Source organism: Ostrea edulis, chromosome 3 (genome assembly GCF_947568905.1).
Source record: "Ostrea edulis chromosome 3, xbOstEdul1.1, whole genome shotgun sequence".
Taxonomy (NCBI): Eukaryota; Metazoa; Mollusca; class Bivalvia; order Ostreida; family Ostreidae; genus Ostrea; species Ostrea edulis.
The window spans coordinates 20,568,479-20,595,230 of record NC_079166.1 but is presented as its reverse complement, the minus strand read 5'-3'; the positions used below and the strand labels follow the sequence as shown (position 1 = coordinate 20,595,230).

General features: G+C 33.5%; 1 protein-coding gene and 1 long non-coding RNA gene across 2 annotated transcripts in view; both read right to left on the bottom strand.

Moving 5' to 3' along the window:
• Nucleotides 1-11,277: 11,277 nt before the first annotated feature.
• Nucleotides 11,278-13,557, bottom strand: LOC125677679 (pyroglutamylated RF-amide peptide receptor-like). The gene has a single exon (XM_048915797.2). It carries the CDS (start codon nt 13,293-13,295, stop codon nt 12,321-12,323), a length of 975 nt encoding a protein of 324 aa, XP_048771754.2. The 5' UTR covers nt 13,296-13,557; the 3' UTR covers nt 11,278-12,320.
• Nucleotides 11,278-26,752, bottom strand: part of LOC130052547 (uncharacterized) — a 65,561-nt gene continuing 50,086 nt past the window's right edge. The window contains exon 2 of the long non-coding RNA XR_008800887.1: nt 11,278-12,140. This is a non-coding gene — a long non-coding RNA (uncharacterized LOC130052547). The remainder of the gene's footprint in view (nt 12,141-26,752) is intronic.

The window sequence follows — 26,752 nt, the reverse complement described above, 5'->3', positions numbered from 1 at the left end:
GTAAAGTGCCATCAGTCACCAGAAATAAAATATATAGACCTACCTACTAGAATTATACCACATAACTTTCTCTCTCTCTCTCTCTCTCTCTCTCTCTCTCTCTCTCTCTCTCTTCGTTTAATTTCGTTTATGGTAATTTTATTGAAAGTTTCTTCGATAAATGTTTACTATGTACTGTGTAACGTATAAGAACGATGATCTTACTGTACATTTTCTGTTCAAACTCGATGCGAAGTACGTTCTACGTAGTAACATGAATTTTTACATGCGACAAACCTGACTTCTATATAACAGTGAAGGCAATGTGAAAAACTTCCGAATTTTTTACATGATTCTAGATCTGCTAATAGAAAACGCTTCCAAAGTATGAACATAGGTACAACGTAATACGAATGTTCAATTTAAAACAGAAATCGACAGCAATTATAAAAATTGACACCCCCCCCCCCCCACTATCAACTTGGTAATTTGTTTTTAATTTTGCAAATTTTCAAACATGTATACTCTTAGTGCTGCGTACAAACTACAAAATGAAGATTTAATAACGATGTTTTTATTGTAATGTGTCGATACAAGACTGACTTCTCTGTAATATACATCTCAATACTCAGTATTCATTCATACACAAATCTCTGTTTTAATAAATACTATGTTCAAGGCGACCTCTAGTGTCCAAGTTTGCTCCCGTTGCCGATCCAATATTTTATTAGGATATGAACTCGATTAAACAGAGATGTGGATTATCTGATCTAAAGGATAAATTTCTGATCACGTGGACATTTTTATTGCATGATAGGAACATAACACACCGTGAGATGTAACATTCGTTCAGGCAATTTATCTATTGATCGCCATCTAAAATAAAACGCTTCTGTTCATAGATATACACAACAACCCGAAGTATTAGCTAACGCGAAATAGAACGACAACCGGACTCGTGTAAGTTTCCAATGCCTTGACGAATATCACATTGTAGACAAATTACTACAGTTTATCAACGTATAAACAGGAAATACACGAACGGGTTTATCGAATAATTTAACAGTATAAAAACCCGAGCAATATTGAACATCACATTTTTCATAGTCTCGAAATTTTCTTTGTCTATCGATAAGATCTGTTTCATGTATAGCAGCCTTAAACAATCGGCAATTACATACGGTGCCAGGAAAGCGATGTACGAAACCATGATCAAGCTTATCATCTTTGAAATTTTCTTGATGTAAATGGTTTTCTCTGGAATAAGTGATTTCCTCATAACATTCATCTCTGCAGCGTATAAAGTCACGAAAAAGCAAATAGGCACGATCAAAATATACAAAGCGATCGCTAGCTGAACGATGGAATCCGTATTGTCGTCAATCTCTCCTTTGTAATACTGTCGATTGTAAAATCCGTATAAAAGTCCAATAAGCAGACTAAGGAGCCAAAACGACAAAGAGGCGATGACCACTTTACCGGAAGTGAGCCAATATTTCATGGCAAAGGGGTGTACAATCAGTCCGTACCGAACCAAAGACAGGAGGATTATATGCATGGCTGAAGAGTGGACCATTATGGCGGTGATAGTCAGAAGAGCCTCGCGGGTCGGAATACTGACCTCTATACGACAGTGGGAAAGAGGCACGCGAGCATACTGAAAGCTCAGCGTCAGCAGGTCAGCAATGGCGAGGCACGATATGCAGACGGGGACCGGTTTATGTAAACGTTTGTCCAAAATCACTTTTGTAGCTGTAACTAAATTCCCAGTAAATCCAAAAAGTAAGATTAAAGTGGTGATCAACAACACAACGATATCCCATCCCTTGCAAAGAAGATCGGTTGTGGCCTGGTCATCAACAGGAAGTGATGTCACATTGGTCCCTGGTTGCATTTTAAGTCGATATTCTTTTGAATATTTACGTTCTATTCCATATTTTTCTCCACGCCACTGTTACATTTCATTTATCAATTATAATTCCCCACTTACGAAAATAATACCTCACAGCACAAACAGATATTCCCTATCACAACGTTGCGATAAATCTCACCCTAGCTATTCAGGAACATAACGATACATGTTCAATACGTATCCCAACGGCATTACCGGAAGCGTTTTTGTGAATTTGAAAGTACACTCACCAGTCACACAGATTTTAATTGGCAATAAAACAATTTTTCACCCCATGTCGTCGTATTTTATCACATAGTAATTCGCCAGAGTTCGCAAGATTCGAGATAGGAGTCTTCCACGTCCCAAAAACCGTCAGAAAAATCGTTTTCACGGTATGCGATGCACGCGTAATTACAATGAAATTTTTCGGAAACGTTCGTTGCACCAATTATACATCCATTCGTGAACGGTTGTTTTAATTAATATGTTTATTTTTATGATGTCGAAGCACGGCTTAAGTATCCCAACCTACAAAGCAATCGCCCAAGCTCACCACAGAATGCCGTTCAGTTCCAAGACATTTTTGACAGCTGTCAGGGGAAAAATGATTCCGCAATCCAGATAGCGTGTTCAATGATCTGGGTGTTTATATTGTTGAGAAGATGCTTCTAAATGCTTTTCATGAATTGGGGGAACAAGTGCTTGAATTATCTAATATGAACAACGAGAAGTTGTTAAACCTCAGCTACACGTTTTACGATATAATTTCGTATGGAGAAGTCCATAAAACATTGCAAAATGGAAGTCTTAAGGAGGAATAACACACCAGAGAAATCTAATATGATTGAAAAGTGGAGGACATGTACAGCAATATTTTGAATTGAAAACTTTCACATTCGCTGTATTTATTTATTTTTCTTTAAATTATGTTATAGTAGAAAGTAATCCGAAAAAAGATTTAAAACCTCTGCTGGACTCGAGCCCAGCAGTCTATGCATCAACTCATTGAGCTACCTGTAGGTAGGTAATAGTAGATTTCAAAGGCAATATAAGTATTGTTTATATGTATATTTTCATTCATGTCTCAAAAAAAAAAATTAAAAAAAAATCAGCCATTGGAACGTTATCCCTTCTTAAAATTGTTATTGGAATGAGACCAACGTTTCAGTAACCTTGAATATTATATTTGAATAGCGGTTACGACTGTGACGATGAGGGTTCTTTAAATAACGTGCCAACGCCTAGTGCGAGACGGAACCTCCGTTTTTATGGTCATATCCAAAAGACTCATGCTTCTAACTTTTAAATGTCGAGTTTTGGCGAAGGATAAAACATTATCTATACTTACTACGTCTTAGGTTTGACGTGGCCATGGCACGAGCAGGGCTCGAACTCACAACATCCTGGTTACAAAGCGAACGCTACACCAGAGCTATCGCGACGGAGTCTAACCCTGAATGAGATTAAATATTCGATTCATTGATCTTGACTTTTTATATTTAACCACAAATGCCTGCAAGAACAGAGAACTTGAACTAAAACAGCTTGCATCCTTGCAAATGCGTTTGAGATCAAAGCTTTTGAAGCCATTATGAATATCATCTCCAATGACCTTGATTGCATTTGTACGACCTTTTACATTTTTTCCTTCAAAGCCAATGGGAATCCAGGTCGTAATGGAATGATGCATTCATGGAAGTTTAATAAAAAATAAAACAGAATATTACACGTAACTAAATGTCATTCAAATTAAAAATTTCAAAATTCCTCGTTCGGTGACCTTGACCTTTAATCTTGAAAACCAATAGGATCCAAGGTCTTCAGTCAGTGTTTATATTTATGCAAGAAATTGAGTATAAGAGGCGTGGCTTAAATCTTGTACATACATGCATAGGAATGTGCAGGCGAGTTGCATTTTGCAAATTTTATGACCTAGTTTGCCAATACAAACTGTCATTGGGCCAAATGATGTCTGACATGTTTCATACCGATTGTTAGGCCGTTCTTTACACACTATTTTTGACTATGAATTACTCCGTTTGCCTGATCAAGATATGGGGCCCACGGTGAGTGTGACTGGTCTACTCCTACGCACCTGATCCCACTTCTGGTATATCCAGGGACCCGTGTTTGCCCAACTCTTAATTTCGTATTGCATTCCTTCTAAGAGTTAAGAAGTTAAGAGATTGGTCACCGTTCATTATTTTTCCCTTTTCATTTAATATATATCCCAAAAACAACACTGTACCATGAGGATAGTTAATTTCGGTGCGATTGGATTAGTGTTTTATGAACAAAATCCACATTGTATAGAAAAAAGTTTCCCTACAAAAATAGATTCTTTCATTACCACTAAGATAATCAAGGTACAGAGACGGCATATTATTTTGATAATTTTACGTCGTCCTATATTGCATCGTTCATGTATTATAGGGTTATTGAACTTATATAGGTGAATATTGGCACGAGTTGGCTGTCAAAATGCACGAGCTTGCGAGTGCATTTTGACAGCCAACGAGTGCCAATATTCACCTACTTATGTATGTAAGTTCAATAACTTTTATTATATAGCTAAAGTATTTAGTAGTTAAATTGTATCCCTTTTCACTCAAAATACTCCAAAATAGACGATAATTCATCAATATTGGCATCTAAGGTGGTGTGCAATATCAGCATACATTTCTAAACTGTTCAATATTTAACCCGTCATTACACTCAAAGTCAATAAAAGCGTGCAATCGATGTCGCCGGCACTTTATTAGAAAATAAGCTATATCAAATCATATATTTTGTGTGCTATACTTTCATGGACCCATAGCCTCCCTAGGCATGGTATACTTTTTATTTCCCCTTTACTTATAAACTTGGTAGGAAGCGTAGATACCCTAATTTTGTAACATACGTGACTGTCGCCGACTCAATTTTTAAAATTGAACAAGCAAATATAAAAATCTGAGAGAGTGTTTTTTAATTTTCTTTGCGTTAATATCATTTGTATTTCCTACATTTTCATTCAATAAAAGTTTAACACCTTTTGCGTATGATTTTAAGCAGTGGTGTATATATTACTCCATGTCGCCAGATTATATTATGTGATCATAGGGTCAATTAAACACCCAATGTATGGACAAAGATTTCGTATTATCTTTATGTTTTTGATCTATTTTGGCGCTAAAATATTCAAAAACTGCGGGAAAATATTCATCAAGCGATATTTGGATGTGGCATTGAGAAGAAGTCATCATTATTCTCAAAATTTTGCATTCTGATTTTAGAAATGTAACATACATGTACGATACAACAAACTTTTTATGAAAACGTATTTGCAGAGCAAATGTTGCCCCTTTTATGAAAATCTCGTAGTGTACAGAGAATGAAAATATAAACATTTCTTTTGCAGAAGTCATTGGTTGGTCTGAAATTTGACAAACGTGTCAAGATGTAACATTCGTGATGTAACATTCGTTACCGAGAAATTAATTAAAGGGAATGATAGAACAATTTCCCGCGTGTTTTTGCTATCTGCATGATATGGTATACGACATGAACGTCTACTATGAACATTTGAGTTTGAAAGTCAATACGTGTTAAACTTTGAGAATTAGGATTAATTTTCTCTTACGGTAAGTACTGTTACAACAACTGAAATGTTTGATGTACAATATTGATTAAGCAGATGGAATGTTTTGGTCTGAATTTGTTCTTCTGATATCAAAGAATGTATATCGTATTCCAAATATCTCGAAATTCCTCTGGTGTAAGAATTACATTGAGTAGAATGCTGGTAACATACGTTACTCAAAGTAACGTATGCTACTTAATTAAATGCTTGATTAGACATCAAATATTGAACTAAATATTGACAAAATATCATCATTAATGATATGTTTGTTGAATATCAACTATGTTATGAAGAAACAAATGTGTTATTGTTCCCGTATTCAATAGCATATACAGATATCCTCTGCAAGAAATACAGGCCATGTTTTTCTCTGCTACTGTCCTATTTATGATGCATGTAACTATGCAACTCTACATTTATCAATTTGCTAAAATTCAGCATCTTTTCATAATATATCTTAGAAATGAAGGGATTAATCTCTAATGATTGTCCTATGCAATTTTATAGAGAAATCATTCAAAAATATTTTATCTGAGTGTAACGTATGTTACCAGAAATTCCGTTACGTAATATTATTCTACTTGTTTATAATTTTTTATTTATTTTTTCAGAAATGGCGCTTGTGAGAGCAGAAGTACAGAATAACTACCATGAAAAAAAAATGTATTAAAACATAAGAACAACCATGAAAAAATGTTTTAGAAATAATATTATATGCTCCCCTTGTGGCAATACTGAAAAGGTAGAATGTCTGTATAGACAGTGAAAATAAAGGTTTAACTACCGGTCAAAGGCTACCATAATGATACATGTAAGTTTTGTCTCTCAAAATACGTATAAGCAACTAGTCGTTTGAGTAATTTTGTATGACCTTTGACCTTGTGACTTGGAATCCAATGCGGGTCATCTATTCATAAGGGACACCAGTACAATAGCGTATGTCCACTGACAGTTTCTATGGAAAGGTATTCCAAAATAAGCAACAAAAACATAAGATTCGGTATACATTTAATCAAAATGTTGGGAAATTAAACATTTTTTATATATTATTATTGTAAACAGATTGGTAGAAATGGGTAAATATGATTCTTTCCATTTTTTGAATAGAAATGATGTGTTTATAGTAATGAAAGGAAAAATAAGAAACATACGTTACTTTCATCGTGTATTATAACAAAGAGCAATCCAGGTTTCAAAACATGTGTCTGTTATTTCTATAAGAATCATGAGCATTTATATAGCGAAACATCAATCTTTTACTTTTGTTTTAATCGCATATTTATTGCAAATTAACAAATTCAGAAGAAAAGACACATTTGGTAATTTTTTTTGCTTGTCTACGTTATATTTCTATTATGATTGGTATTTCCATTGAATAAGTGATATCGTTATGATTTTGCAACATCAATCGTAAAGAATAACTGATGATGACATCGTTTTGGCATAATATTTTCATGGATGTACTGTTGTGTAAGTGTTGAAACATACGTTGCATAATTATAGCGCTACTTCATTTACATACAAAAAAGCTATCGTTCTTTATCTATTGCTAGTCTTTTGTTTTCATGTTTCATACATATTGAACTGTTCGAGAATATTTGTTAATCAATTTTATTTTGTGCCATTTCAAAGATATTGAAAGTGATATCTAGTCGTTTATTTTGCGCTCTTAAAATCTTATTGCTGACTTTTACAGCAGATAATTTCTTGTTGTGTTGATTAAATATTTTCTTTGAAAACCTGTATTTATTGTCTTTCGCAAAGTAGAAAAATATATGTTCGGTCAATTCCAATACAAGTTATGGAATAATACATGGAAATACATATTATCATGTCAAGGACTCGGTAACGAAGGTTACATGTGAGAAAAATCTCGAAAAATATACCATACTTTGACCTACTGTAAAAAAAACATCTGTCATACTTAACTTGAAACAATTTGAGGTGAGTGTTCAACAGATATTTACCATTAATAAACGCATGTTACCATATATATTTTGAATGGTCGATAAACTATGATTTTGAAACCCTCAATTACACGATTTTATTGACTTTGGGTGATTGATGCATGAAGCAAACTGATTTTGTAAATGGGGACATCATAATTTATGTACAGTAAAACATTTTGCTTTAGTAAATATCAAATACCGGCTCTGTCAGATTCGAGGACCGTCGTCTGCCATTTTGGCTTGTTTACGTCGTTACGGTAACGCCAATATTGAACGCTCATACTCGGATGTTTCGGGCGCATACAATTTACGTAATGCAAAGTTAGCGTTCAATAAATTCTCAGGATATTGAACGCTAACATCCTCTAGATTTTACGTAGACTTTATAATAGACTATTTTTTAGCTATATAATAATATAAGGTTTTTGAACTTGTATTGGTACGAGTTGGCTGTTTTAAAATGCACGAGGTTGCAATATTCACCAATATAAGTCCAGTAACCCTTTTATCATATAGCTAAAGTATTTAGTTGTTAAATCATATCCCTTTTCATTCAAAAATGCTCTAAAATAGACGAGAATTCTTCAATATTGGCATTCCAGGTGAAAGTGTGCAATATTAACTGTTCAGAACCATTTTCTCGCAGTTTATCTACGTCTTTGTCCAAGTGTTTGTTTGAAAAAGTACAGGGACAAATTCTACTGGGAGTTTTTATGGCAAAGTCGTTGTGCTGCCAAAATATATTCACGTCTTGTCCCTCATACCTTCCTTCGAAAAATGAAAAAAAACACAGTCCAAATCCTCTCTACTGACAGCAAGTACACCCTTAAATAGCACAAAACACCCGAATGCAGTGTTATTTACAAGCTATTAATGTGATAATTGTTTGTTTGTCAATTAAATCTAATCTGTTTATGAAATGGCTTTCAACTGTTTTCAAATCTTCTCGCTCGAGGTCGCATATGACGTCACAGATAATGGCGCGTAAAATATCGAAGAAAATATGCATATCGCAAGATTTGAATTTCATTGCTTTCAAACTCGAAAAGTACGCAAACTGTTTCATTTAAAATACATGTACAGTAGTTTTAGGCATGAAATGAATTAATTTTGCTGAAAAAATTAAAATGTTTAAAAACATGCGATATGTCCTTTAAACCCGTCATTGATGCATGAAGCAAACTGATATTGTGAATGGAGACATCATATTTTATGTACAGTAAAACATTTTGTTTAAGTAAATAAAATGAATATTTGTTTCTATCAAATACGATATCAAATACCGTATCTGTCAGATTCGGAGGACCGTCGTCTGCCATTTTGGATTGTTTACGTCGTTACGGTAAGGTCAATATTGAACGCTCATACTCGGAATGTTTCGGGTGCACACAATTTACGCAATGCAAAGTTAGCGTTCAATAAATTCTCAGGATATTGAACGCCAACATTATTTATATTTTACGCAGATTTTATAACAAAATATTTATTAACTATATAATAAATGTGATTATGAGAGGTACAAATAGCTGGGTATCGAATTAAGGTAGCTCTACCATCATGTGACGTCATATATTTTTGCAAATACCTTTATTCAATTAAACTTTGTGCATGATAGAAATACATATGTATATCATTTTGAAGAATTTTATTCACCGGGTATGATAAAAGACTATTTGATACTGAAAAAGGTTTTATATTCTATGTAAATGGTCATTATCTATATCCTAAGAAATGTTGTCAGGGTTAGTAACTTTTTATACATTTTCATGATGCTGAAAATGACATGACGTCTTCTTCGAAGCAATATCTTCTTTTTATTATGTTTCATCAGCTTCCAATTCAAGTTATGTGATTTTTTTCCCAAAACAGTGTATATGTATACCATGGCGCATTTAGATACCGGTATACCAGGCGGAATTCAACCATGGTAATAATTCAATATCAATACCATGTGTAACCACACTTTCTGGATTCACAATCCCAATTGGAATTCGTTGTAATTAAACACTGCTATATCTTACAACTTTTCCGGATAATGTTATAGTTGCTGTATGGAAGTCGTCCCTGTTGTACAGCGTAAACTGTATCACGGCAAAGTCTTTGTCCCCGGAAAAACTAGCCTGGTCAGATTTCACCCCAGAAAAAAAGGAGGTTGGCATACAATTTCCCATATGAAGAAAAAATAACTCGTGCCCAATTTTTCCCTATTGAAAAAGCGCCCCAGTACAGAGTGTTCCCAATATAAATAAGATTAGATCATTTGATCCGCTCACGTACTTTATATCGCAATATACATGTTTGTGTATACGTATCTAGACAATAAAATATGTTCAAATCAACTAGTAAAACTATTTCTCCCTGAAGTTTATATCTAGATACATGTATGTACATTTCCAATGTTTCTTTTTTCAATTTTCCTCATGAATGCATAGCAGTTGTAAACGATGCGCGTATGAATCTTAATCAATATAGTTCGTCTATTTTAACGATTGGGAATCCCGACCCGAAAGAAATGAAAATATATGTAAATATACATGAAGATATGGATTGCGGTGCTTCATGTTGGCAAACATTCCATGAAGTGCTAGTCAAATATTTCATTGACATATTTTATTATAGTTAAGGAAATTAACTCCTCAGCCTTTGAACACAACAGCTCAGCATGCATCTGTGTCGGTACTAGTTCTAGTCGGTACTAGTTCAATATTAATCTCGTTTTATTGGTCTGAACATTAGGGGTATATATATATACTGACAATATACGACATGTAAAATTGTGCAGATTAATATATGTAGTTTTTTTTTCAAAATAAAAAAGTCCTTACGCCAATATAAGTAATCCTTTTCATTTTCCTTTAAATATTTGACTTGACATAACAATTTCTATTGGATAGGTTGAAGTACTGAATGTATGATATATTTGGTAGAACTGTATCGCGAAAGTAATAAAATATCACGATGTATCACGATATTTCAGAAAAATGCATAATGATTGCGACCTATTCTGATATATCGAGGCGTGGGTTCTATACAGTTGTCTTGTAATAAGAAACAAATAAAAGGAAACCTATGTTTTCCTACTTAAAATCAAAAGATAACTGGTTAGAAGCTAGCCATTGTAATACCTCGACATATCACGACGGTACCGGTACGTTCTTTTAAACTTTTTAATTTTACATGAGGAAATTGTCCACATTTTCAAGTGCAAATAGCCACTCCAATTTGACATGCAATAAGCTTTTTCCCTATAGTATATTGATAGAAGGCACGAGTATTTATCAGTGTAATATAATGATTATTTTTGTCGTTTTGTTGTGTTGATTCCACCAGACAAAACGAGATGATGCAAATAAATCAAAAGTAGAGGTCAAGTTTGATATACACTGTAATCCAACAACAAATAAAATGACACCTGACCCCCCCCCCCCGATTGTTTTCTTTCTTATTTTTGTATTTTTCCTTCAATGTAAATATTATAAATATACTTCTACCAATGGAATTGACAAAGCTATAAACCTCAGGTTCGAACCTGTTTGATGTAGCACCTGAACATGAATGGATTCCGTTGACTTATAAAAAGCAATATTTTATAGATTACATCAATTTGAAAATTCTAAGTCTATTTACACTTTACTGTACGGACACTGATAATTCATATCACCGAAGACATCGTGCAAAAATCGCATATGTAACATTATAATATATGGAATTTTTATTTAATAAAACTACAAATGTTATGCATTTGTGATGCAACACGTGTATACTTACAAGTAACTAACATATATCCAAGAATTTTCAACTCAGTGATTAACAGAACTAGCACAAACACAACAGACTTACAGATATTTTATGAATCTTGTACAACAAAAACAGACCGCGCTATTCATAAAGAACTGGCACAAAAAAGCAAACTTTATAAAAACTGTTTTATCCCCAAAGTTTCCACCATACAACAATCTACTGACCTCTTACAATAAAACAGATTCACGTGGTCTATTAAAATACTACTACACATAATACAATCTGGTCAATATTGTCTCCCACAGAATAAACTACCATTAACTCACTTACTAGTTAAACTGAGGGTAAACAAAAACAATTGAGGAATTCGAAACTATGGATAAAAACTGGTCATTCTTATATCGTCCGCCATTTAATGTACTTACATTGTACATGTGGGTACAATTTACCTGCAATAAATAAGGATGGATAGGTGGCAGGGGACAGTTTCTTTGGTTTTGAAACTTGTGGATAGGGGGTATACACCAAAGTCAGATTATGACAGACTAATGAAAATTCATATTTCCCTTTTATGTCAATACTTGTATTTCATATTAGTGTAGTTAATAAATTACGACCCTAAATTACATGCAATCTATAAATACTGGTGCTGGTGCACAAAACATGCTCTGAGCAGGTTCCCCTTTTTTGCTTTGCTTTTCCCTCATTTGGGCTAATCCGCACCACCCCCACACCATCACAGTACCAAACATGGGGATTTAGACACTGTGCACAATCAAGAACCCTATCTGCCCTTCTCAAAAATCTACCTCTCATATGGGGCCATCCACCTTCCCTCACAGCTACAGACCTTTTGCTAGACCCTGCATGTTTTCACCGGAATTTCTTCAGCAAGTGACCACGTGTCTTAGTTTCGTATTTGCACCCATCTATATGCTAGGAATCATGGTGACACCTACATGTTGTATATCAACATTTTTACTAAGCACTCAGCTACATTTGACATGCATCCTAAAATTATTGTATACATTTTTACACATGTAATATCACTTCAAATACGGGGTAATTCCATTTTTTGAAAAAGTTGACCGGGCCTATAGTGCGAAACTGTCCCCTGCTACCATATCACTATTGATCATTCTTGATTAACTCGTACAGTGGTGTTTTGTTTCTCATGATATTCACGTGTCCTTAAAATGGATAATCTGCTTTGGGCCCTGCACGACCAAGCCTTCACCTGAAAAACAATTCTAAAGTACAAAAAGTAAATAAAAGGGTTCACTGCGTAGTTCATCAGTATTGTGATCTGTGCCGCGGTATACAGACGTAAAATGACGTGTTGTGGAAGGGCAATGTCGTGGTGGTGATGCAGATAGCGACAGATGTCTGCTATCACGTACGGAGACATGAATACAGCATAAAGAATTAGAATCATCGTTATCATCCGAGAAACACCTTTAATAGATTTTAACGTCCGTTGAGGAAGGAGAGATTTCTTCATGGCGCGTAATTCCATGATCCAGAAAATCAAGAAAAAAGTCAATGGTACCAACAGAACGTACAGTCCGATTGACAGTTGTACAATGGTGTCTGTACCCTGTTCTATTTCGTGATTGTAGTACTTCCGGTTGTATATTCCGTACAAAATTCCCAAAACGATGCTGATGACCCAAGAAACACAGGAACAGGCTATCACTTTGGAGGAAGTCAGCCGAGATATCATCTGAAACGGATGAACGATCAGACCGTAACGAATGGCGGTCAATAGAATGATATGCATGGTTGAAGAATTTATCGCCACTGCTGTAATATTGAGTACAAATTGTTGCACACTTACTACACGGGGCGTGTTGCTGCACGGTGCAATAGGTATCCTAATAAACTGCATGCACAAACTGCAGAAATCCGCAACAGACAAACACGCGATTGAAATTTGAACTGGTTTCCGTAACTTTCTTTTGAGTACTATTTTGAAGAATGTCACAATATTTCCAAACACTCCCAGAACCAGTATCAGCACGGCTATGGTCAGAACAGCGACTTCCTGATGAGTACAGCCTTTCAAGCCATCTAGCAGTGTATCATTTCCGGTTCCGCTGCGGGCTCTCATCCTACAAGTCCTTACTCTTGCATTCAAACATATTGGTACTTCACAAATGTACTTTAAGCCGACATAATAAAGCTTAAACGAAATAACGGAACTGCTAAATCGGAATATTTTCTCACTTAGTACTTAATGTCCACCATGCACGACAATACTTCTATTGACACAGTCTTCGTTACAACTTGGAATGCACGACATTACCCAGCATTCAGTATTGTGCATATCTCGATTCTCGGTGACCGTTATGCGCATGCTGTTTGTCATATCTAATTTAGATAACGACCCCGATCTTATAAAAATGGAAATAATGCATGCGGCAATGTCGTATACACACTACATATCCCAGACTTTGATAAATCTGATTCATTCTGCTCCGTCGGCGATATTTTATTACAAGAACAAAAGAAAGATTGTCTGCTCACATTTGATAGAATATTTTCTGTAAATTCACTTCTGGTGAATTTATTTCTCAAACTGCAATCATAGGACAGGGAGCCTCTTAACGTGTATAAATGAAAAGGGATTTTGTTTTTGTTTTTGTTTTTTTGTTGTTGGTAAAATGAACAAATCACTAAATACATATAATCAGAGAGAGTTTACATTATTTAAAAAAAGTTTAATAATATACAGTCAGTGAAATGGTAAGAATTAAAGTAAAAACCAGGCGTGGATCCAGAAATTGTTAAAAGGAAGGGTGTGATGGAAGTTGTAACTCATGTTTGTCCCTTTTCCGCTACAAAGGTGTAGATAAAGAGGTCAAAATGGTATTTAAAAACCATTTTTGTTTTAAAATATTCCGCCGTAAGGGAGACGGGATGTTCCAGAACGAGTACCCCCCCCCCCCCCCCCCCTAGATCCGTCACTGAAAGTTCTTCCTCTCGATTGCTACCTAAATTCCGATAAACGGATCTACAGTGTACATGTACTTTCTATTTTTATCCGTTAAATCAGAGATCACGGACTCCACTACAATCACTTCCCGTGTCTGGCCACAGGTTTATCGATTTCTAGACAAGATGCGACAATCCTTTACTTCACTCTGGTATAACCTCGTTTCATACAGAACATTTTGCAGTAATTACAGGTACCTTCAGAAAAAGTACATACATTTTATCTGAGCTAAATTATTGTTGTCATTTGTGAGCACACTTTACTTGACCCGAATGCACCTAAGGAGAAAGAAAAGATAGATACGTATATGTATGGCGACTGCCTATGATCAGCTTTTGAATCGAGAAAGGTTACTGACAAATAAGGTGATATTTCAGGGGTTTCGACAGTCTCGTTTAAAGTCAGCATTTCATAAATGATATATTTGTTACAACGTTCTAATTTACAAATATAGTTATATTAACTTTGACTTCGGATTACTCCGTTTACCTGATCAAGGTATAGGACTCACAGCGGTAATGACCAATCAACAGGGAATGCTTGCGGCTCTGAGACACCTTTCCCCACCTCTGTTGTGTCTAGGGATCCGAGTTTGTCCTACTTCTAATTTTGTACAGGAGTTATGAGATTGAACATTGTTCGCTATCTTTACATTTCATACAGAAACCCAATTGAACTGAATTTCAGTTCGTGTGATTTGAATTAGAGTCTGCTCTTATCATAATATGTTTGGAACATGCCCTACCGCATTATAAACGTTTAACCGAATCCTAATATCAATTTGATCCCTTTGATTAACCAATCTGTTTAGAACATGTTCAATTTAAAATTTAACAAATTGACCAATAAGTAGACACTTATACAATGCGCCTCTGTGAGCTATTTTGCGCATATTGTATTGCAACGTTTTATTATCAAACTTTCATTACCTACACATACACCTATTCAACATTCATAAAATCGCTTGCTACCGCCCAACACACATTCTATATACTTGACTTGCTTAACGTGTTACAGGTGCCCGGTTTGTCTAGTTTCCTCGTATCATGGTATCTTACTTGTCATCTTCTGAATTCTGTTTTTATTCATTCCATTATTCGGTCTGGTTTTTGTTTTCTTGTTTCTGTCAACACAGATTTGTTCTGTTCGAATTCACAATATAAATTACCGCTTCAGATTTACAATAATTCATTTTGCATTTTCATTTTCGTGAACATTTATTAACCCATCAGTGTTTTCTGTTTTTTAAGCTACACGAACGGATCTAGGAATTATTGTCAGGAGGGGATCCAACCGACTGACATTTACTGGACGAGCAAAATTTAATGATGGTCAGTCTGACTTGTTTCATACCAATGGTTAGGCCGTTCTTGACACATTGATTTTGACTACGGATAACTCTGTTTACCAGATCAAGATATAGGGCTCACGGCGGGAGTGACCGGTCGACAGGGGATGCTTACTCCTCCTAGGCACTTGATCCCACCTCTGGTATATCCAGGGGTCCGTGTTTGCCCAACTTTCAGTTTCATATTGCTTGATCACTGTTCGTTATCTGCGCCTTTTTTTTTTTTTTTGGTTCAACACATTTATTCAATTCTTTTAGTCAGGATTTTTACAACTGCCCCTACATCCCAACCTGACCAGCGGGTATGGGGACTCAATGTTATTTACACAAACACTCACTTTCATACTAATGATAGGCTTTCATACCAAAGATAGAAGTAAAGAGTAAGAAGATAGAGGGAAAAGTTACTCTGGCTGCTGAACAAATACATAAAATAATGGGAAATAATTGCCAACATAGGTGATGTTGTTTTGTTTACCCTGTGCACAATCTAAAAGTCTTAACATTTTGGTATCAAAATCAGTAGAAATATATATTCATGCACAAATTATGCTGATGTAATGTAGCATATATGCCTATAATATTCTTATACACAATGTAATATAAAATCATTCATTCAGTTTTTTAAACAATTTCCATTTTTCCTCAAATAGTTCTATACAACTCTTCTTAAGAGCTATGTGTCTTTCAATATGATATACATTTATCCAGATATTCTTAAGTTTTACTAAAAGCAGTGGACTTTCTTTACATCGAGAATAATATATATAATGTTTCAAATGAAAATTTATGATATTAATCAATTCATTCTCTGAACAGCCAAGTAAAAATGCTTTCTTATCTGTGACAATATCAAATGTAAAAGATTCAAAAAACCAATTATAAACAATACATAAAAAATTCTGCACTTTTTCACACTCATATAGAATATGTTCTGGTGTTTCTTTTTCTCTAACACAAAAACTGCACATGTCATGATTGATTATTTTATTTTTTTTTTCAAGAAAGTATTTGTACTTAATATTCTTTGGTTTATTCTATATTGTAACCACTGTATTTTTCTATCATTTGTAAATTTAAAAACATTTAGATTAATTGTTTTCCATTCCTGGTCTGTAATTGTAAATTTTTTTGTTCCATTTCTTTTGACCTGTTGGTGTTTCACCACTATAATTGAAAATCTTATATATTTTCTTATTTCCAGCATTAGCAAAGGCAAATGGTAAAATATGTAATGGCATAATAGGTTCATCTTCTTTGCTCAAATGATTAAGAGCAACATTTTTACAATGTTTCTTAACTGCTTGTAATACACTAAAAAATTCTAAAAAGTTTGTATGCACCCCAACATAAATATTTGTAAATTGATCGCATGATAAAAATGTTCCATTCTCATTTATCAATGAGTTTACCAAAAAAAAATTCTTTTTCATACCATGATTTTAAAAAAATAGGTTTTTTATCTACTTGTATATTGTCATTATACCATATTACACTTTTACACATTTCTTTAGTAGCATTGTTTTTATCAAAACATATGCAGAGTTTTTTTCAGGATTTAAAAACATCCATCCAGAAATGATTGTTAAAGGTTTTAATGTTTTTTAATGTAAAGTTTGGTCCTAATTTAATTATTTTGTAAATATCTATGCTTGCTCCTAAAATCTTCTGCCACTTTGGTGTACTTGTAGTTTGTAACAGTTTTTTGATCCATGAAATTTTCATACTTGCATCAAAGTTTTCAATATCTACCATTTTTAAACCCCCATCTATGTATTCTTGAGTAACTACTTTTTTTTAAATCTTAGCCACAGGGCTTTTCCATACAAAATCAAAAAAATAATTTATTTAACTTTTCTATGATGTCTTTCGTAGGAGTTGGTAAAGAAATGAATAAATGTACTATTTTGGAAATTGCTAAGGACTTAACAACCGTTATTCGTCCTATTGGTGTTAAATTTCTTCTTTTCCATTGATTTAATTAAAGTTGGATAGACAAGACCATTTTGTTATAATTTGTTTTAACCATTTGTTCCAAATCAATATCATATTCAATTCCCAGGACTTGAAATGTCTTACTTCCCCAAACCAACTCCGTGTTGTTCACTATCTTTTCCCCACAAAACCTTTTGCTACCGATCAATATAACTTGACTCTTTGAATAATTAACTGCAAGACCCGACAGAAGTTTGAAATCCTGAAGCTCTTGTGGTGTTATTTCCAATGACATTTTTGAACCGTCAAGGAAAATAGAAGTGTCATCTGCTAATTGTGTTATAAGAAACATTTCATTATTAATGTGTATACCCTGAATTTGTTTGTTACTTCGTATTTTGATCGCTAGAATTTCTGAACATAGTAAAAATAAATAAAGGGATATTGGGTCTCCTTGTCTACAACCTCTCCTATTCAAAAACCATCTTGATAAATTCCCACCTTGGTTTATTGTTGTCATAATATTTGTGTAAAATAACTTTACCCATTTTTGAATGCCCTCTCCAAAATTAAAAAAGCATAATACTCTAAATATTAAATAAATAATCCCAAGACACTGTGTCAAATGCTTTTTCAAAATCAATAAGCAGGATCATACCTGGAATATTTTTGACTTGAGTGTAATGCATAATATCATATATCATCCTGGTATTTTCTGATATATTTTTCCCTGGTATGAAACCACTTTGATCCCCATTTATCAACTTAGGTAAAACTCTTTTTATTCTATTGGCTATACATCCTGACCCAAGTTTATAGACTGTATTTAATAATGTAATAGGCCTCCAGTTCTTCAAATATTGTTTAGGCTTGTTTGGCTTTGGAAGGCAGACGATAACACCCTGTCTTTGAGTAATAGATAATTCACCATTTACAAATGCATGATTCAAAGATCGTAAGACAAATTGACCTAAATCTTTCCAAACAAACTTGAGAAATTCAGTTGTAAAACCATCACTACCAGGGCTAATGTCATTATTCATTCCTTTTCAAAGTGTCAGTGGCTTCACTATACGTGATTCCCCCTCTAATATTTGGCTTTCTTCAAAAGACAGTTTTCGGACTTCCTTAAACATATTATCATTCTCCCATGCCTTTTAATCCCCATCAGTATTTTTATTCTTGAATAATTCTTCATAATAATCACATACCACTTCTAATATTTCTTCTTGACTGGTAATAGTATGACCATCATTATTCTCGATTCTATGAATTATTTTATTAACATAATTTCTTTTCTCCAAATTACAGAAATAGGTACTAGGTTTTTCACCTTCTTCAATCCATTTGGCCTTTGATCTAATCATAGCCCCTTTTAATTTCTCTAATCGAATAGTTTCTAGTTCTTTCTTTGCATTTTCAAGATCCTGTGTATCTATAACACCTTCTTGTTCTTCTAACTGTTGTATAGTTTCTGATAATTCCACCTCTCTTTGGGTTTTACTTTTTTTAAGATATGAGGAGAAGGATATAGATTGCCCTCTTATTTCCATTTAAAGAATTTCCAAGAATAATTGATCATTAATCTTGAAGCAAATTTCTTTGTCAGGTATATTATTAATATTATCAAATGTATACACTGGAATCGCGTACTGCTGTTTCGTGTTACTAATTGTCTTTTTCACTTGTTCAACAAATTCTTTATTATATAAAAGAAAGTTATTAAACTTCCATAAGCCCTTTCCTTTTTTGAATTCTTGTAGTTTAATAGAAAAAGTTACCATAGAGTGATCTGACCTGTAACTTGCTTCAACATAACCATCATGGACACTATTAAACAAGGAAGTTGACACTAAAAAATAGTCTAACCTCGCTAACTTTGTAGGATTCTTATGTCTCCATGTGTATCGCTGCCTTTCTGGATGCAATTCTCTAAAAATGTCTAAAATATCTAACTCCTCCATGGCTTTTATCATAGTTCTCCTCGCATTAGGATTGTTTATAGTATTTTCTTTGTAATGCTTACAGTCTAACTTTGGATTCATAACAAAATTAAAGTCACCACAAAAAATGTAATCGTCATTTTCAAAATCCTTTGCTTTTTCTACAACATTTTTTTAAAAAATCCGGTGAATCTCTATTTGGCCCATATAAATTCACCAATGTTAATCTTTTATCTTCAATTGCCACATCTAATATAATAAAATTACCATTGATATCTTTTTTTCTCTATGTTAAGTAAAATTAAATGAATTATTAAAAAGAATTGCAGTACCTCTTGCATTTGTTGCAAATGAACTGAAAAAACATTTGTCATAACCCCATTCTTGTTTTACAATATTATGAAGATCTTCAACAAAATGGGTATCTTGTAAACAATATATATCATACTTTTTTGTTTTTAATAATTTCAAGACATCTCTCCTTTTTTCTTGACTACATAAACCTTGACAATTTACTGACACAAATTTTATCTCATCCATTGACATTTAAAATACATCTACCATGACTCAAATTTTTTAAGGAAATTCAGCCAGAGTAAGAAAGAGCAAATAGTAAATAAGAAAGAGCAAAATACAAAAGTGACAAAAAACATTGTTCATAAACTTTAAAACTATGTGTTGTTTTAAAGATGGCAATATTGTGGTGTATATATATGAAAAACCACTTACCGACAAAAAGGCTCATTTGTTTAAATATGTACATGCAATCCAATCATTTGGGAAAGTCAAGTCCGATTCTAAATTTTAGATATTGAGCCCCCTTGTCAGTATACATGTTTTATATATATAGGACAAGAACTAATGTATAACGTTGCATTAAGTAGAATGTAATGATTATAAATTACGAGTATAAAATCATATAAGTAAATATTACAAAGTTTTTCATCAGTTTCTGTGGTCATATATATATATATATATATATATATATATATATATATTATAGGGAGTCTTTGTGCATATGTGGTCGCCTCTCAAAGAGCCACACAGAAGGTGTAAATGTTACTGTATAAAAAGTTTGTTTAGTTCACATGTTTGAGAAGCACATTACCTTGTTGTTGATGATGATGATAATGATGATAATAATAAAATTGTTGACTTTTTTTGTTGAAATGTAAGTTTTTTATTTGAATATAATGTACATAACAGATTGCGTATGTTCAAATCTCTGTCTTGTTTCAAAGATCTAAAATTACACAAAAATCCAAATCCAAATAATTTCCAATCAATGAAAAATGCAGCAGTACATGGAGCCAGATTGCTATACACATGCAGGTAGATAATCATACAAAATACATATAGGTAGATAATTATACATAGTGCATACAGGTAGATAATTATACACAGTACATACAGACAGAGAATTATACATACTACATGCAGGTAGATAATTATACACAATACATACAGGTAGATAATTATACACAGTGCATACAGGTAGATAATTATACACAATACATACAGACAGAGAATTATACATACTACATACAGGTAGATAATTATACACAGTGCATACAGGTAGATAATTATACACAATACATACAGGTAGATAATTATACATAATACATACAGGTAGATAATTATGCATATTACATACAGGTAGATAATTATACACATTGCATACAGGTAGATATTTATACATAATACATACAGGTAGATAATTATACACAATACATACAGGCAGATAATTATACACAGTACATACAGGTAGATAATTATACACAATACATACAGGTAGATAATTATACATATTACATACAGGTAGATAATTATGCATATTACATACAGGTAGATAATTATACACATTGCATACAGGTAGATAATTATACATAATACATACAGGTAGATAATTATACATAATACATACAGGTAGATAATTATACATAATACATACAGGCAGATAATTATACACAGTACATACAGGTAAATGATTATACACAGTGCATACAGGTAGATAATTATGCATATTACATATAGGTAGATAATTATGCATATCATATATAGGTAGATAATTATACATATTACAAACAGGTAGATAATTATGCATTTTACATATAGGTAGATAATTATAAATATTACATACAGGTAGATAATTATACATATTACATATTACATATACATGTAGGTATATAACCATACATATTACAGGTAGATTATAATGCATATTACATATAGGTAAATATTTAGAAAATATTGCATACAGGTATTGAATATACCCCATTTAGGTACATAATTAAACATATTACTCACATATATATAATTCTACATATTATATAGACATTGATAATCACATACAGTGCATACAGGTAGATAATTATACACATAACATTCAGTTAGATAATTATACACATAACATTCAGGTAGATAAGTATACATCTAACATTCAGTTAGATAATTATACACATAACATTCAGGTAGATAATTATACACATAGCATTCAGTTAGATAATTATACACCTAACATTCAGGTAGATAATCATACACCTAACATTCAGGTAGATAATTATACACATAACATTCAGGTAGATAATTATACACATAACATTCAGGTAGATAATTATACACAATACATATAGGTAGATATTTATACACATAACATTCAGTTAGATAATTATACACATAACATTCAGGTAGATAATTATACATATAATATACAGGTAGATTATTATACACAATACATACAGGTAGATAATTATACACATAACATTCAGGTAGATAATTATACACCTAAAATACAGGTAGATAATTATACACATAACATTCAGGTAGATAATTATACACATAACATTCAGGTAGATAATTATACACATAACATTCAGGTAGATAATTATACACCTAACATTCAGGTAGATAATTATACACCTAACATTCAGGTAGATAATTATACACATAACATTCAGGTAGATAATTATACACAATACATACAGGTAGATAATTATACACATAACATTCAGGTAGATAAATATACACATAACATTCAGGTAGGTCATTATACACATAACATTCAGGTAGATAATTATACACAATACATACAGATAGATAATTATACACATAACATTCAGTTAGATAATTATACACATAACATACAAGTAGATCATTATACACATAACATTCAGGTAAATAATTATACACTTAACATTCAGGTAGATAACTATACACCTTATATATAAGTAGATAATTATACACATGGCATATAAGTAGATAATTATACACATTACATGCAGGTAAATAATTATACACATTACATGCAGGTAAATAATTATACGTATTACATGCAGGTAAATAATTACACGTTATACGATGTAGATTGGGGATGATGAAGTACCGTATAGCGGATTCTTTCCGTGGGGTGACAATTTTGGTTTATTTTTAAAATTAGAGGTTAAATAGCTTTCTGTTAAAATATGCACCCAATGGCGACTCCAGTATTTGCAATCAGAGACAACTCTTAAAGGAAAACATGTTTTAATGCAGGATTGTCTTTCTCGTTTTTACCTGCGATTGTTTGTTCAAAAAGTAGAACTCACTGATAAGTATTCACCGTTAAAATTTATATTAAAACAACATGTATGCGAATTTCTGACAATATTTAGTACATGTTTCACACCTGGAACAAAATATGTTTGCATGTATCAAATAACTTGGTACACCCCAAGTCTAAGCTTCATGGTTGGGTAACCGTGTCATTGTATTTCTAATTATTAAACCAGTAATTACCAATGATTTCCATCAAGGGTTATCTTTCTTTTAATGTTCTTCCTGAAAGTCGACCTTTCAGATCTAGAGAGATTTCGCGTTCACCAGTTATCTAAAGTGCTACTGAAACTCTGCAGAAGGAATTTGCGGGTGAGTGGTCAAGTAACTGCATATGATAGTATGTGTACACAGGCACTCAACGTTTTGAATATCTATAATTTAAAAAAAAAGGGTTATTGGTCAGAACAAACCCTTAATACAGTGCAGCAGAATTTACAAACACAAGGCAATTAAACAATTCATAATATTTGTTTACAATTAATAATTGAAAGAAAATTGTAACAGTAGCAAAATACCAACTTACTATAGTTGAACAATTCACCCGAACAGCATCTACACACACACAAAAATAGTAATTCCCAAATCCGAGGTCCCAATATAATAAAAAAAAAATCCAAATGCATAGAAAGTGTCTAACCAGAGCTTTTTTTAATCAGAAGAATTCCAGTGTATTTATGATAGTACTGAATTTTCTAGTACAATCTTGAAAGACAATGATGCAACCATTACGTCAGCTTTCTGCTAACCATAGCATGCGGCTCTAGAACAATCTAGGTCGCAGGTGTCAATTTGAGTGCAAGTAGTACACAACAAAATATGAACAAGGTATATCACGCCTCCATCTTCGTTTTCCTGTTACCCTGTGAATATTTTGTTTATAGGAAGATATTTTTTTTTATTGTTATAGTATTAAGTCGAGTGTCTGTGTACATATGTATATTACATATATGTTATGAGATGGATATACCACTGAACGTCCAAACGTTGTATTGATCTATCTGTATGTGTATTTGTCCATTCGCTGGTGAAACAGTTGTACGTTGATTTAGATAAGCTTTCGTAGATAAGCAGTATAAGGATAATACAAAAGTGTCTATGAGTTCCGTATAATATACTTACATGTTATGTCAGGAACATGGCGACAGTACCTAAGAACACTTCCCTATACTGATAATCAAGTACGCCACAGCATCACTACACCACAGCAATTACATGTACAGTCATGTAAGTTGGAACGCAGACAAAATACGGATGACCATCAAATCGTACGTATAAGGATGCTGAAATTCTGCGCACATGTATCTTTCTCTGTGATATCTACATATTTTGGAAGCTAGGCGGAATTTTGATTATTGTAGAATTGGTGATTTTTTTTTTTTGGGGGGGGGGTCCGGTTTGTATAGGAGATAATTTGCTGTGATGCAGAGTTTGGATGAATCAGGTTTGCACATGTTTCGGTACATTTCAGATTCGTTAAATCGACACCGTCAGACGGACAATGTTTACACTGGCCGGGGTATTCAGTTTACTACCGACAGACGGACAATGTTTACACTGGCCGGGGTATACAGTTTACTATCGTCAGACGGACAATGTTTACACTGGCCGGGGTATACAGTTTACTATCGTCAGACGGACAATGTTTACACTGGCCGGGGTATACAGTTTACTACCGACAGACGGACAATGTTTACACTGGCCGGGGTTTACAGTTTACTACCGTCAGACGGACAATGTTTACACTGGCCGGGGAATACAGTTTACTATCCAGGATCAGCCGTGTGCCGTGTCAGCCTTCTGCGTCTGATCCTCGTCTGTTTTGCGTCTGCTCTGCATTTGCTTTGACTTGTCTATGCATCAACTCTAGCAGACACAGAACAGACGCAGAGTAGATATTGAAACCAAACGCTTTTTACTACATGTATGTTTTCTCTGGCTTTGACTGTGCATCAAATTCATATTTAGTGAGAGAGGTTTTAACCCACCTATTTTTGATCAGCGATCAGGCATTGTTTTTTCTTTAAGACGTTGATTAAGAAATGTATTGTCTCTAGCCAACCATCTTTCATGTACATATACAGTTTGTAGGTACGACATCGGCAGTGCCTCAGTTTGATTCTAAACTACACTTGCATCATGTAGTGAAATTTCAGTGTATCTATTTTCCGTAACCTGTCGTCATGATAGTCCTCAAGCTCCTCTATATATAAGGTGTCTTCAGGTGTGTCATATTTCATATTGTCTGCTATTGTGTTCGCTGCCTTACTTCAGCAATACAATCAATTCTTCGAATTTAGTGTCCTTGAAATCGATATTCCATCTTACCAAACACTGAAAGTCATAATCATATATCTGTATCTATCTACCCATTAATATTGTGTATTTCGGTTAGCAACTTTAAAGCAATACAAACTATAATTGACGGTAAATAAATTGAGAAATAAAAGAACAAATATTAAACATATTTGCGATATAATATATATAGCTTTACAGATGATGAGTGAATCTGAAACAATAAAACCATCAAATTAGCAGAAAATGTCGATTCATAAATAATTGTCATCCTGTCAGTAATTCCTGCTCGTAATCGCCGATGTGCATGGACCCCCAAGGTCACCAGTTCGGAAAAAGGGAAAGAGAGACACCGAGCACGTGTCAGATTTGTAAACAATTTAACATGCCAATTTTACAGAAAATTCAGTATCAAAATTTCATTTGAGTAATTATTATTTTCTTACACTTATAGTACTTCTTGTCATTCATGAAATGATTAAAACAAACAAAGTTACTCAAGACAATTACCGTCTTCATATATGATGTCAGTCTCAGCAATCCTATTGTGTTCGGCAATCATCGTTCCCATGTCCTTGCGCAAGGCACAATGGCGGTTTATACGCAATGCTCATTGTAGGTGTGTTCTCAAACAATGTATTCCCTAGTTTGCTGATTTTTTCTTCAGATCTTGGGGATTATATCAGTTATACTGATGGGTGATATTTGGTACATTTATATAATTGGATAGTTGAAATAATGCCATCAGTTGCAGCTTGTATTGCTTTAACCTTGGCCATAACTATGGACATAGACAAAACCGAGATACGTTTACTGAACGGAAAAACATATTTAAAAAATTCAAGCTTTACATGTATTATCTGATGTAGTCGACAGTGTCAGTATATTGGCACATGGCACCATTGGATCAACTGAACTTGTAACATTTTATAGAGCCGACCTGTGACTTAAAAACCAATGACCTACATGTACATGTACCATTAACCATCTGGACGTGTTTTTAATTCATTTCATAATGCCCATTGAGACTTGAAATTCATCAATTTCCATCATCAGTTGGAGAAATGAATTGTCTAGTAGGCATGCATCCTCATTGACTGAGAAGGATTGATTTCCAAGCCGATCACATTTCAGTGCATGACGTTCGCCATATTGGAAGAGTCAATTCCACGGCGTTGGTATTACTCTAGACGAGTCGATAGTTAAAGCCTTGAAAATTTAATTCTGAATTTAACTAAACTTTATTATTCGTATCTAATGCCTTCATCCTTTACCGTCTGTCTTGAAATTATGTAATTATAGATTTGAGTGGAAAGAACGTTGGAGGATATATCTGGGAATAAAGGTAATTATTTATGGTCTAATGAACATCTGTTAATACAGAAAGGAATCTTTATCACAAAACATTAAACAGCTTTGCAAATGGTGGTGACATTAGAGTCTAGAGCGCAATGCGTAAT

Excerpts from the sequence above, each read along its gene's own strand:
- LOC125677679 (XM_048915797.2), bottom strand. The coding sequence starts at position 13,295 with ATGAGAGCCCGCAGCGGAACCGGAAATGATACACTGCTAGATGGCTTG.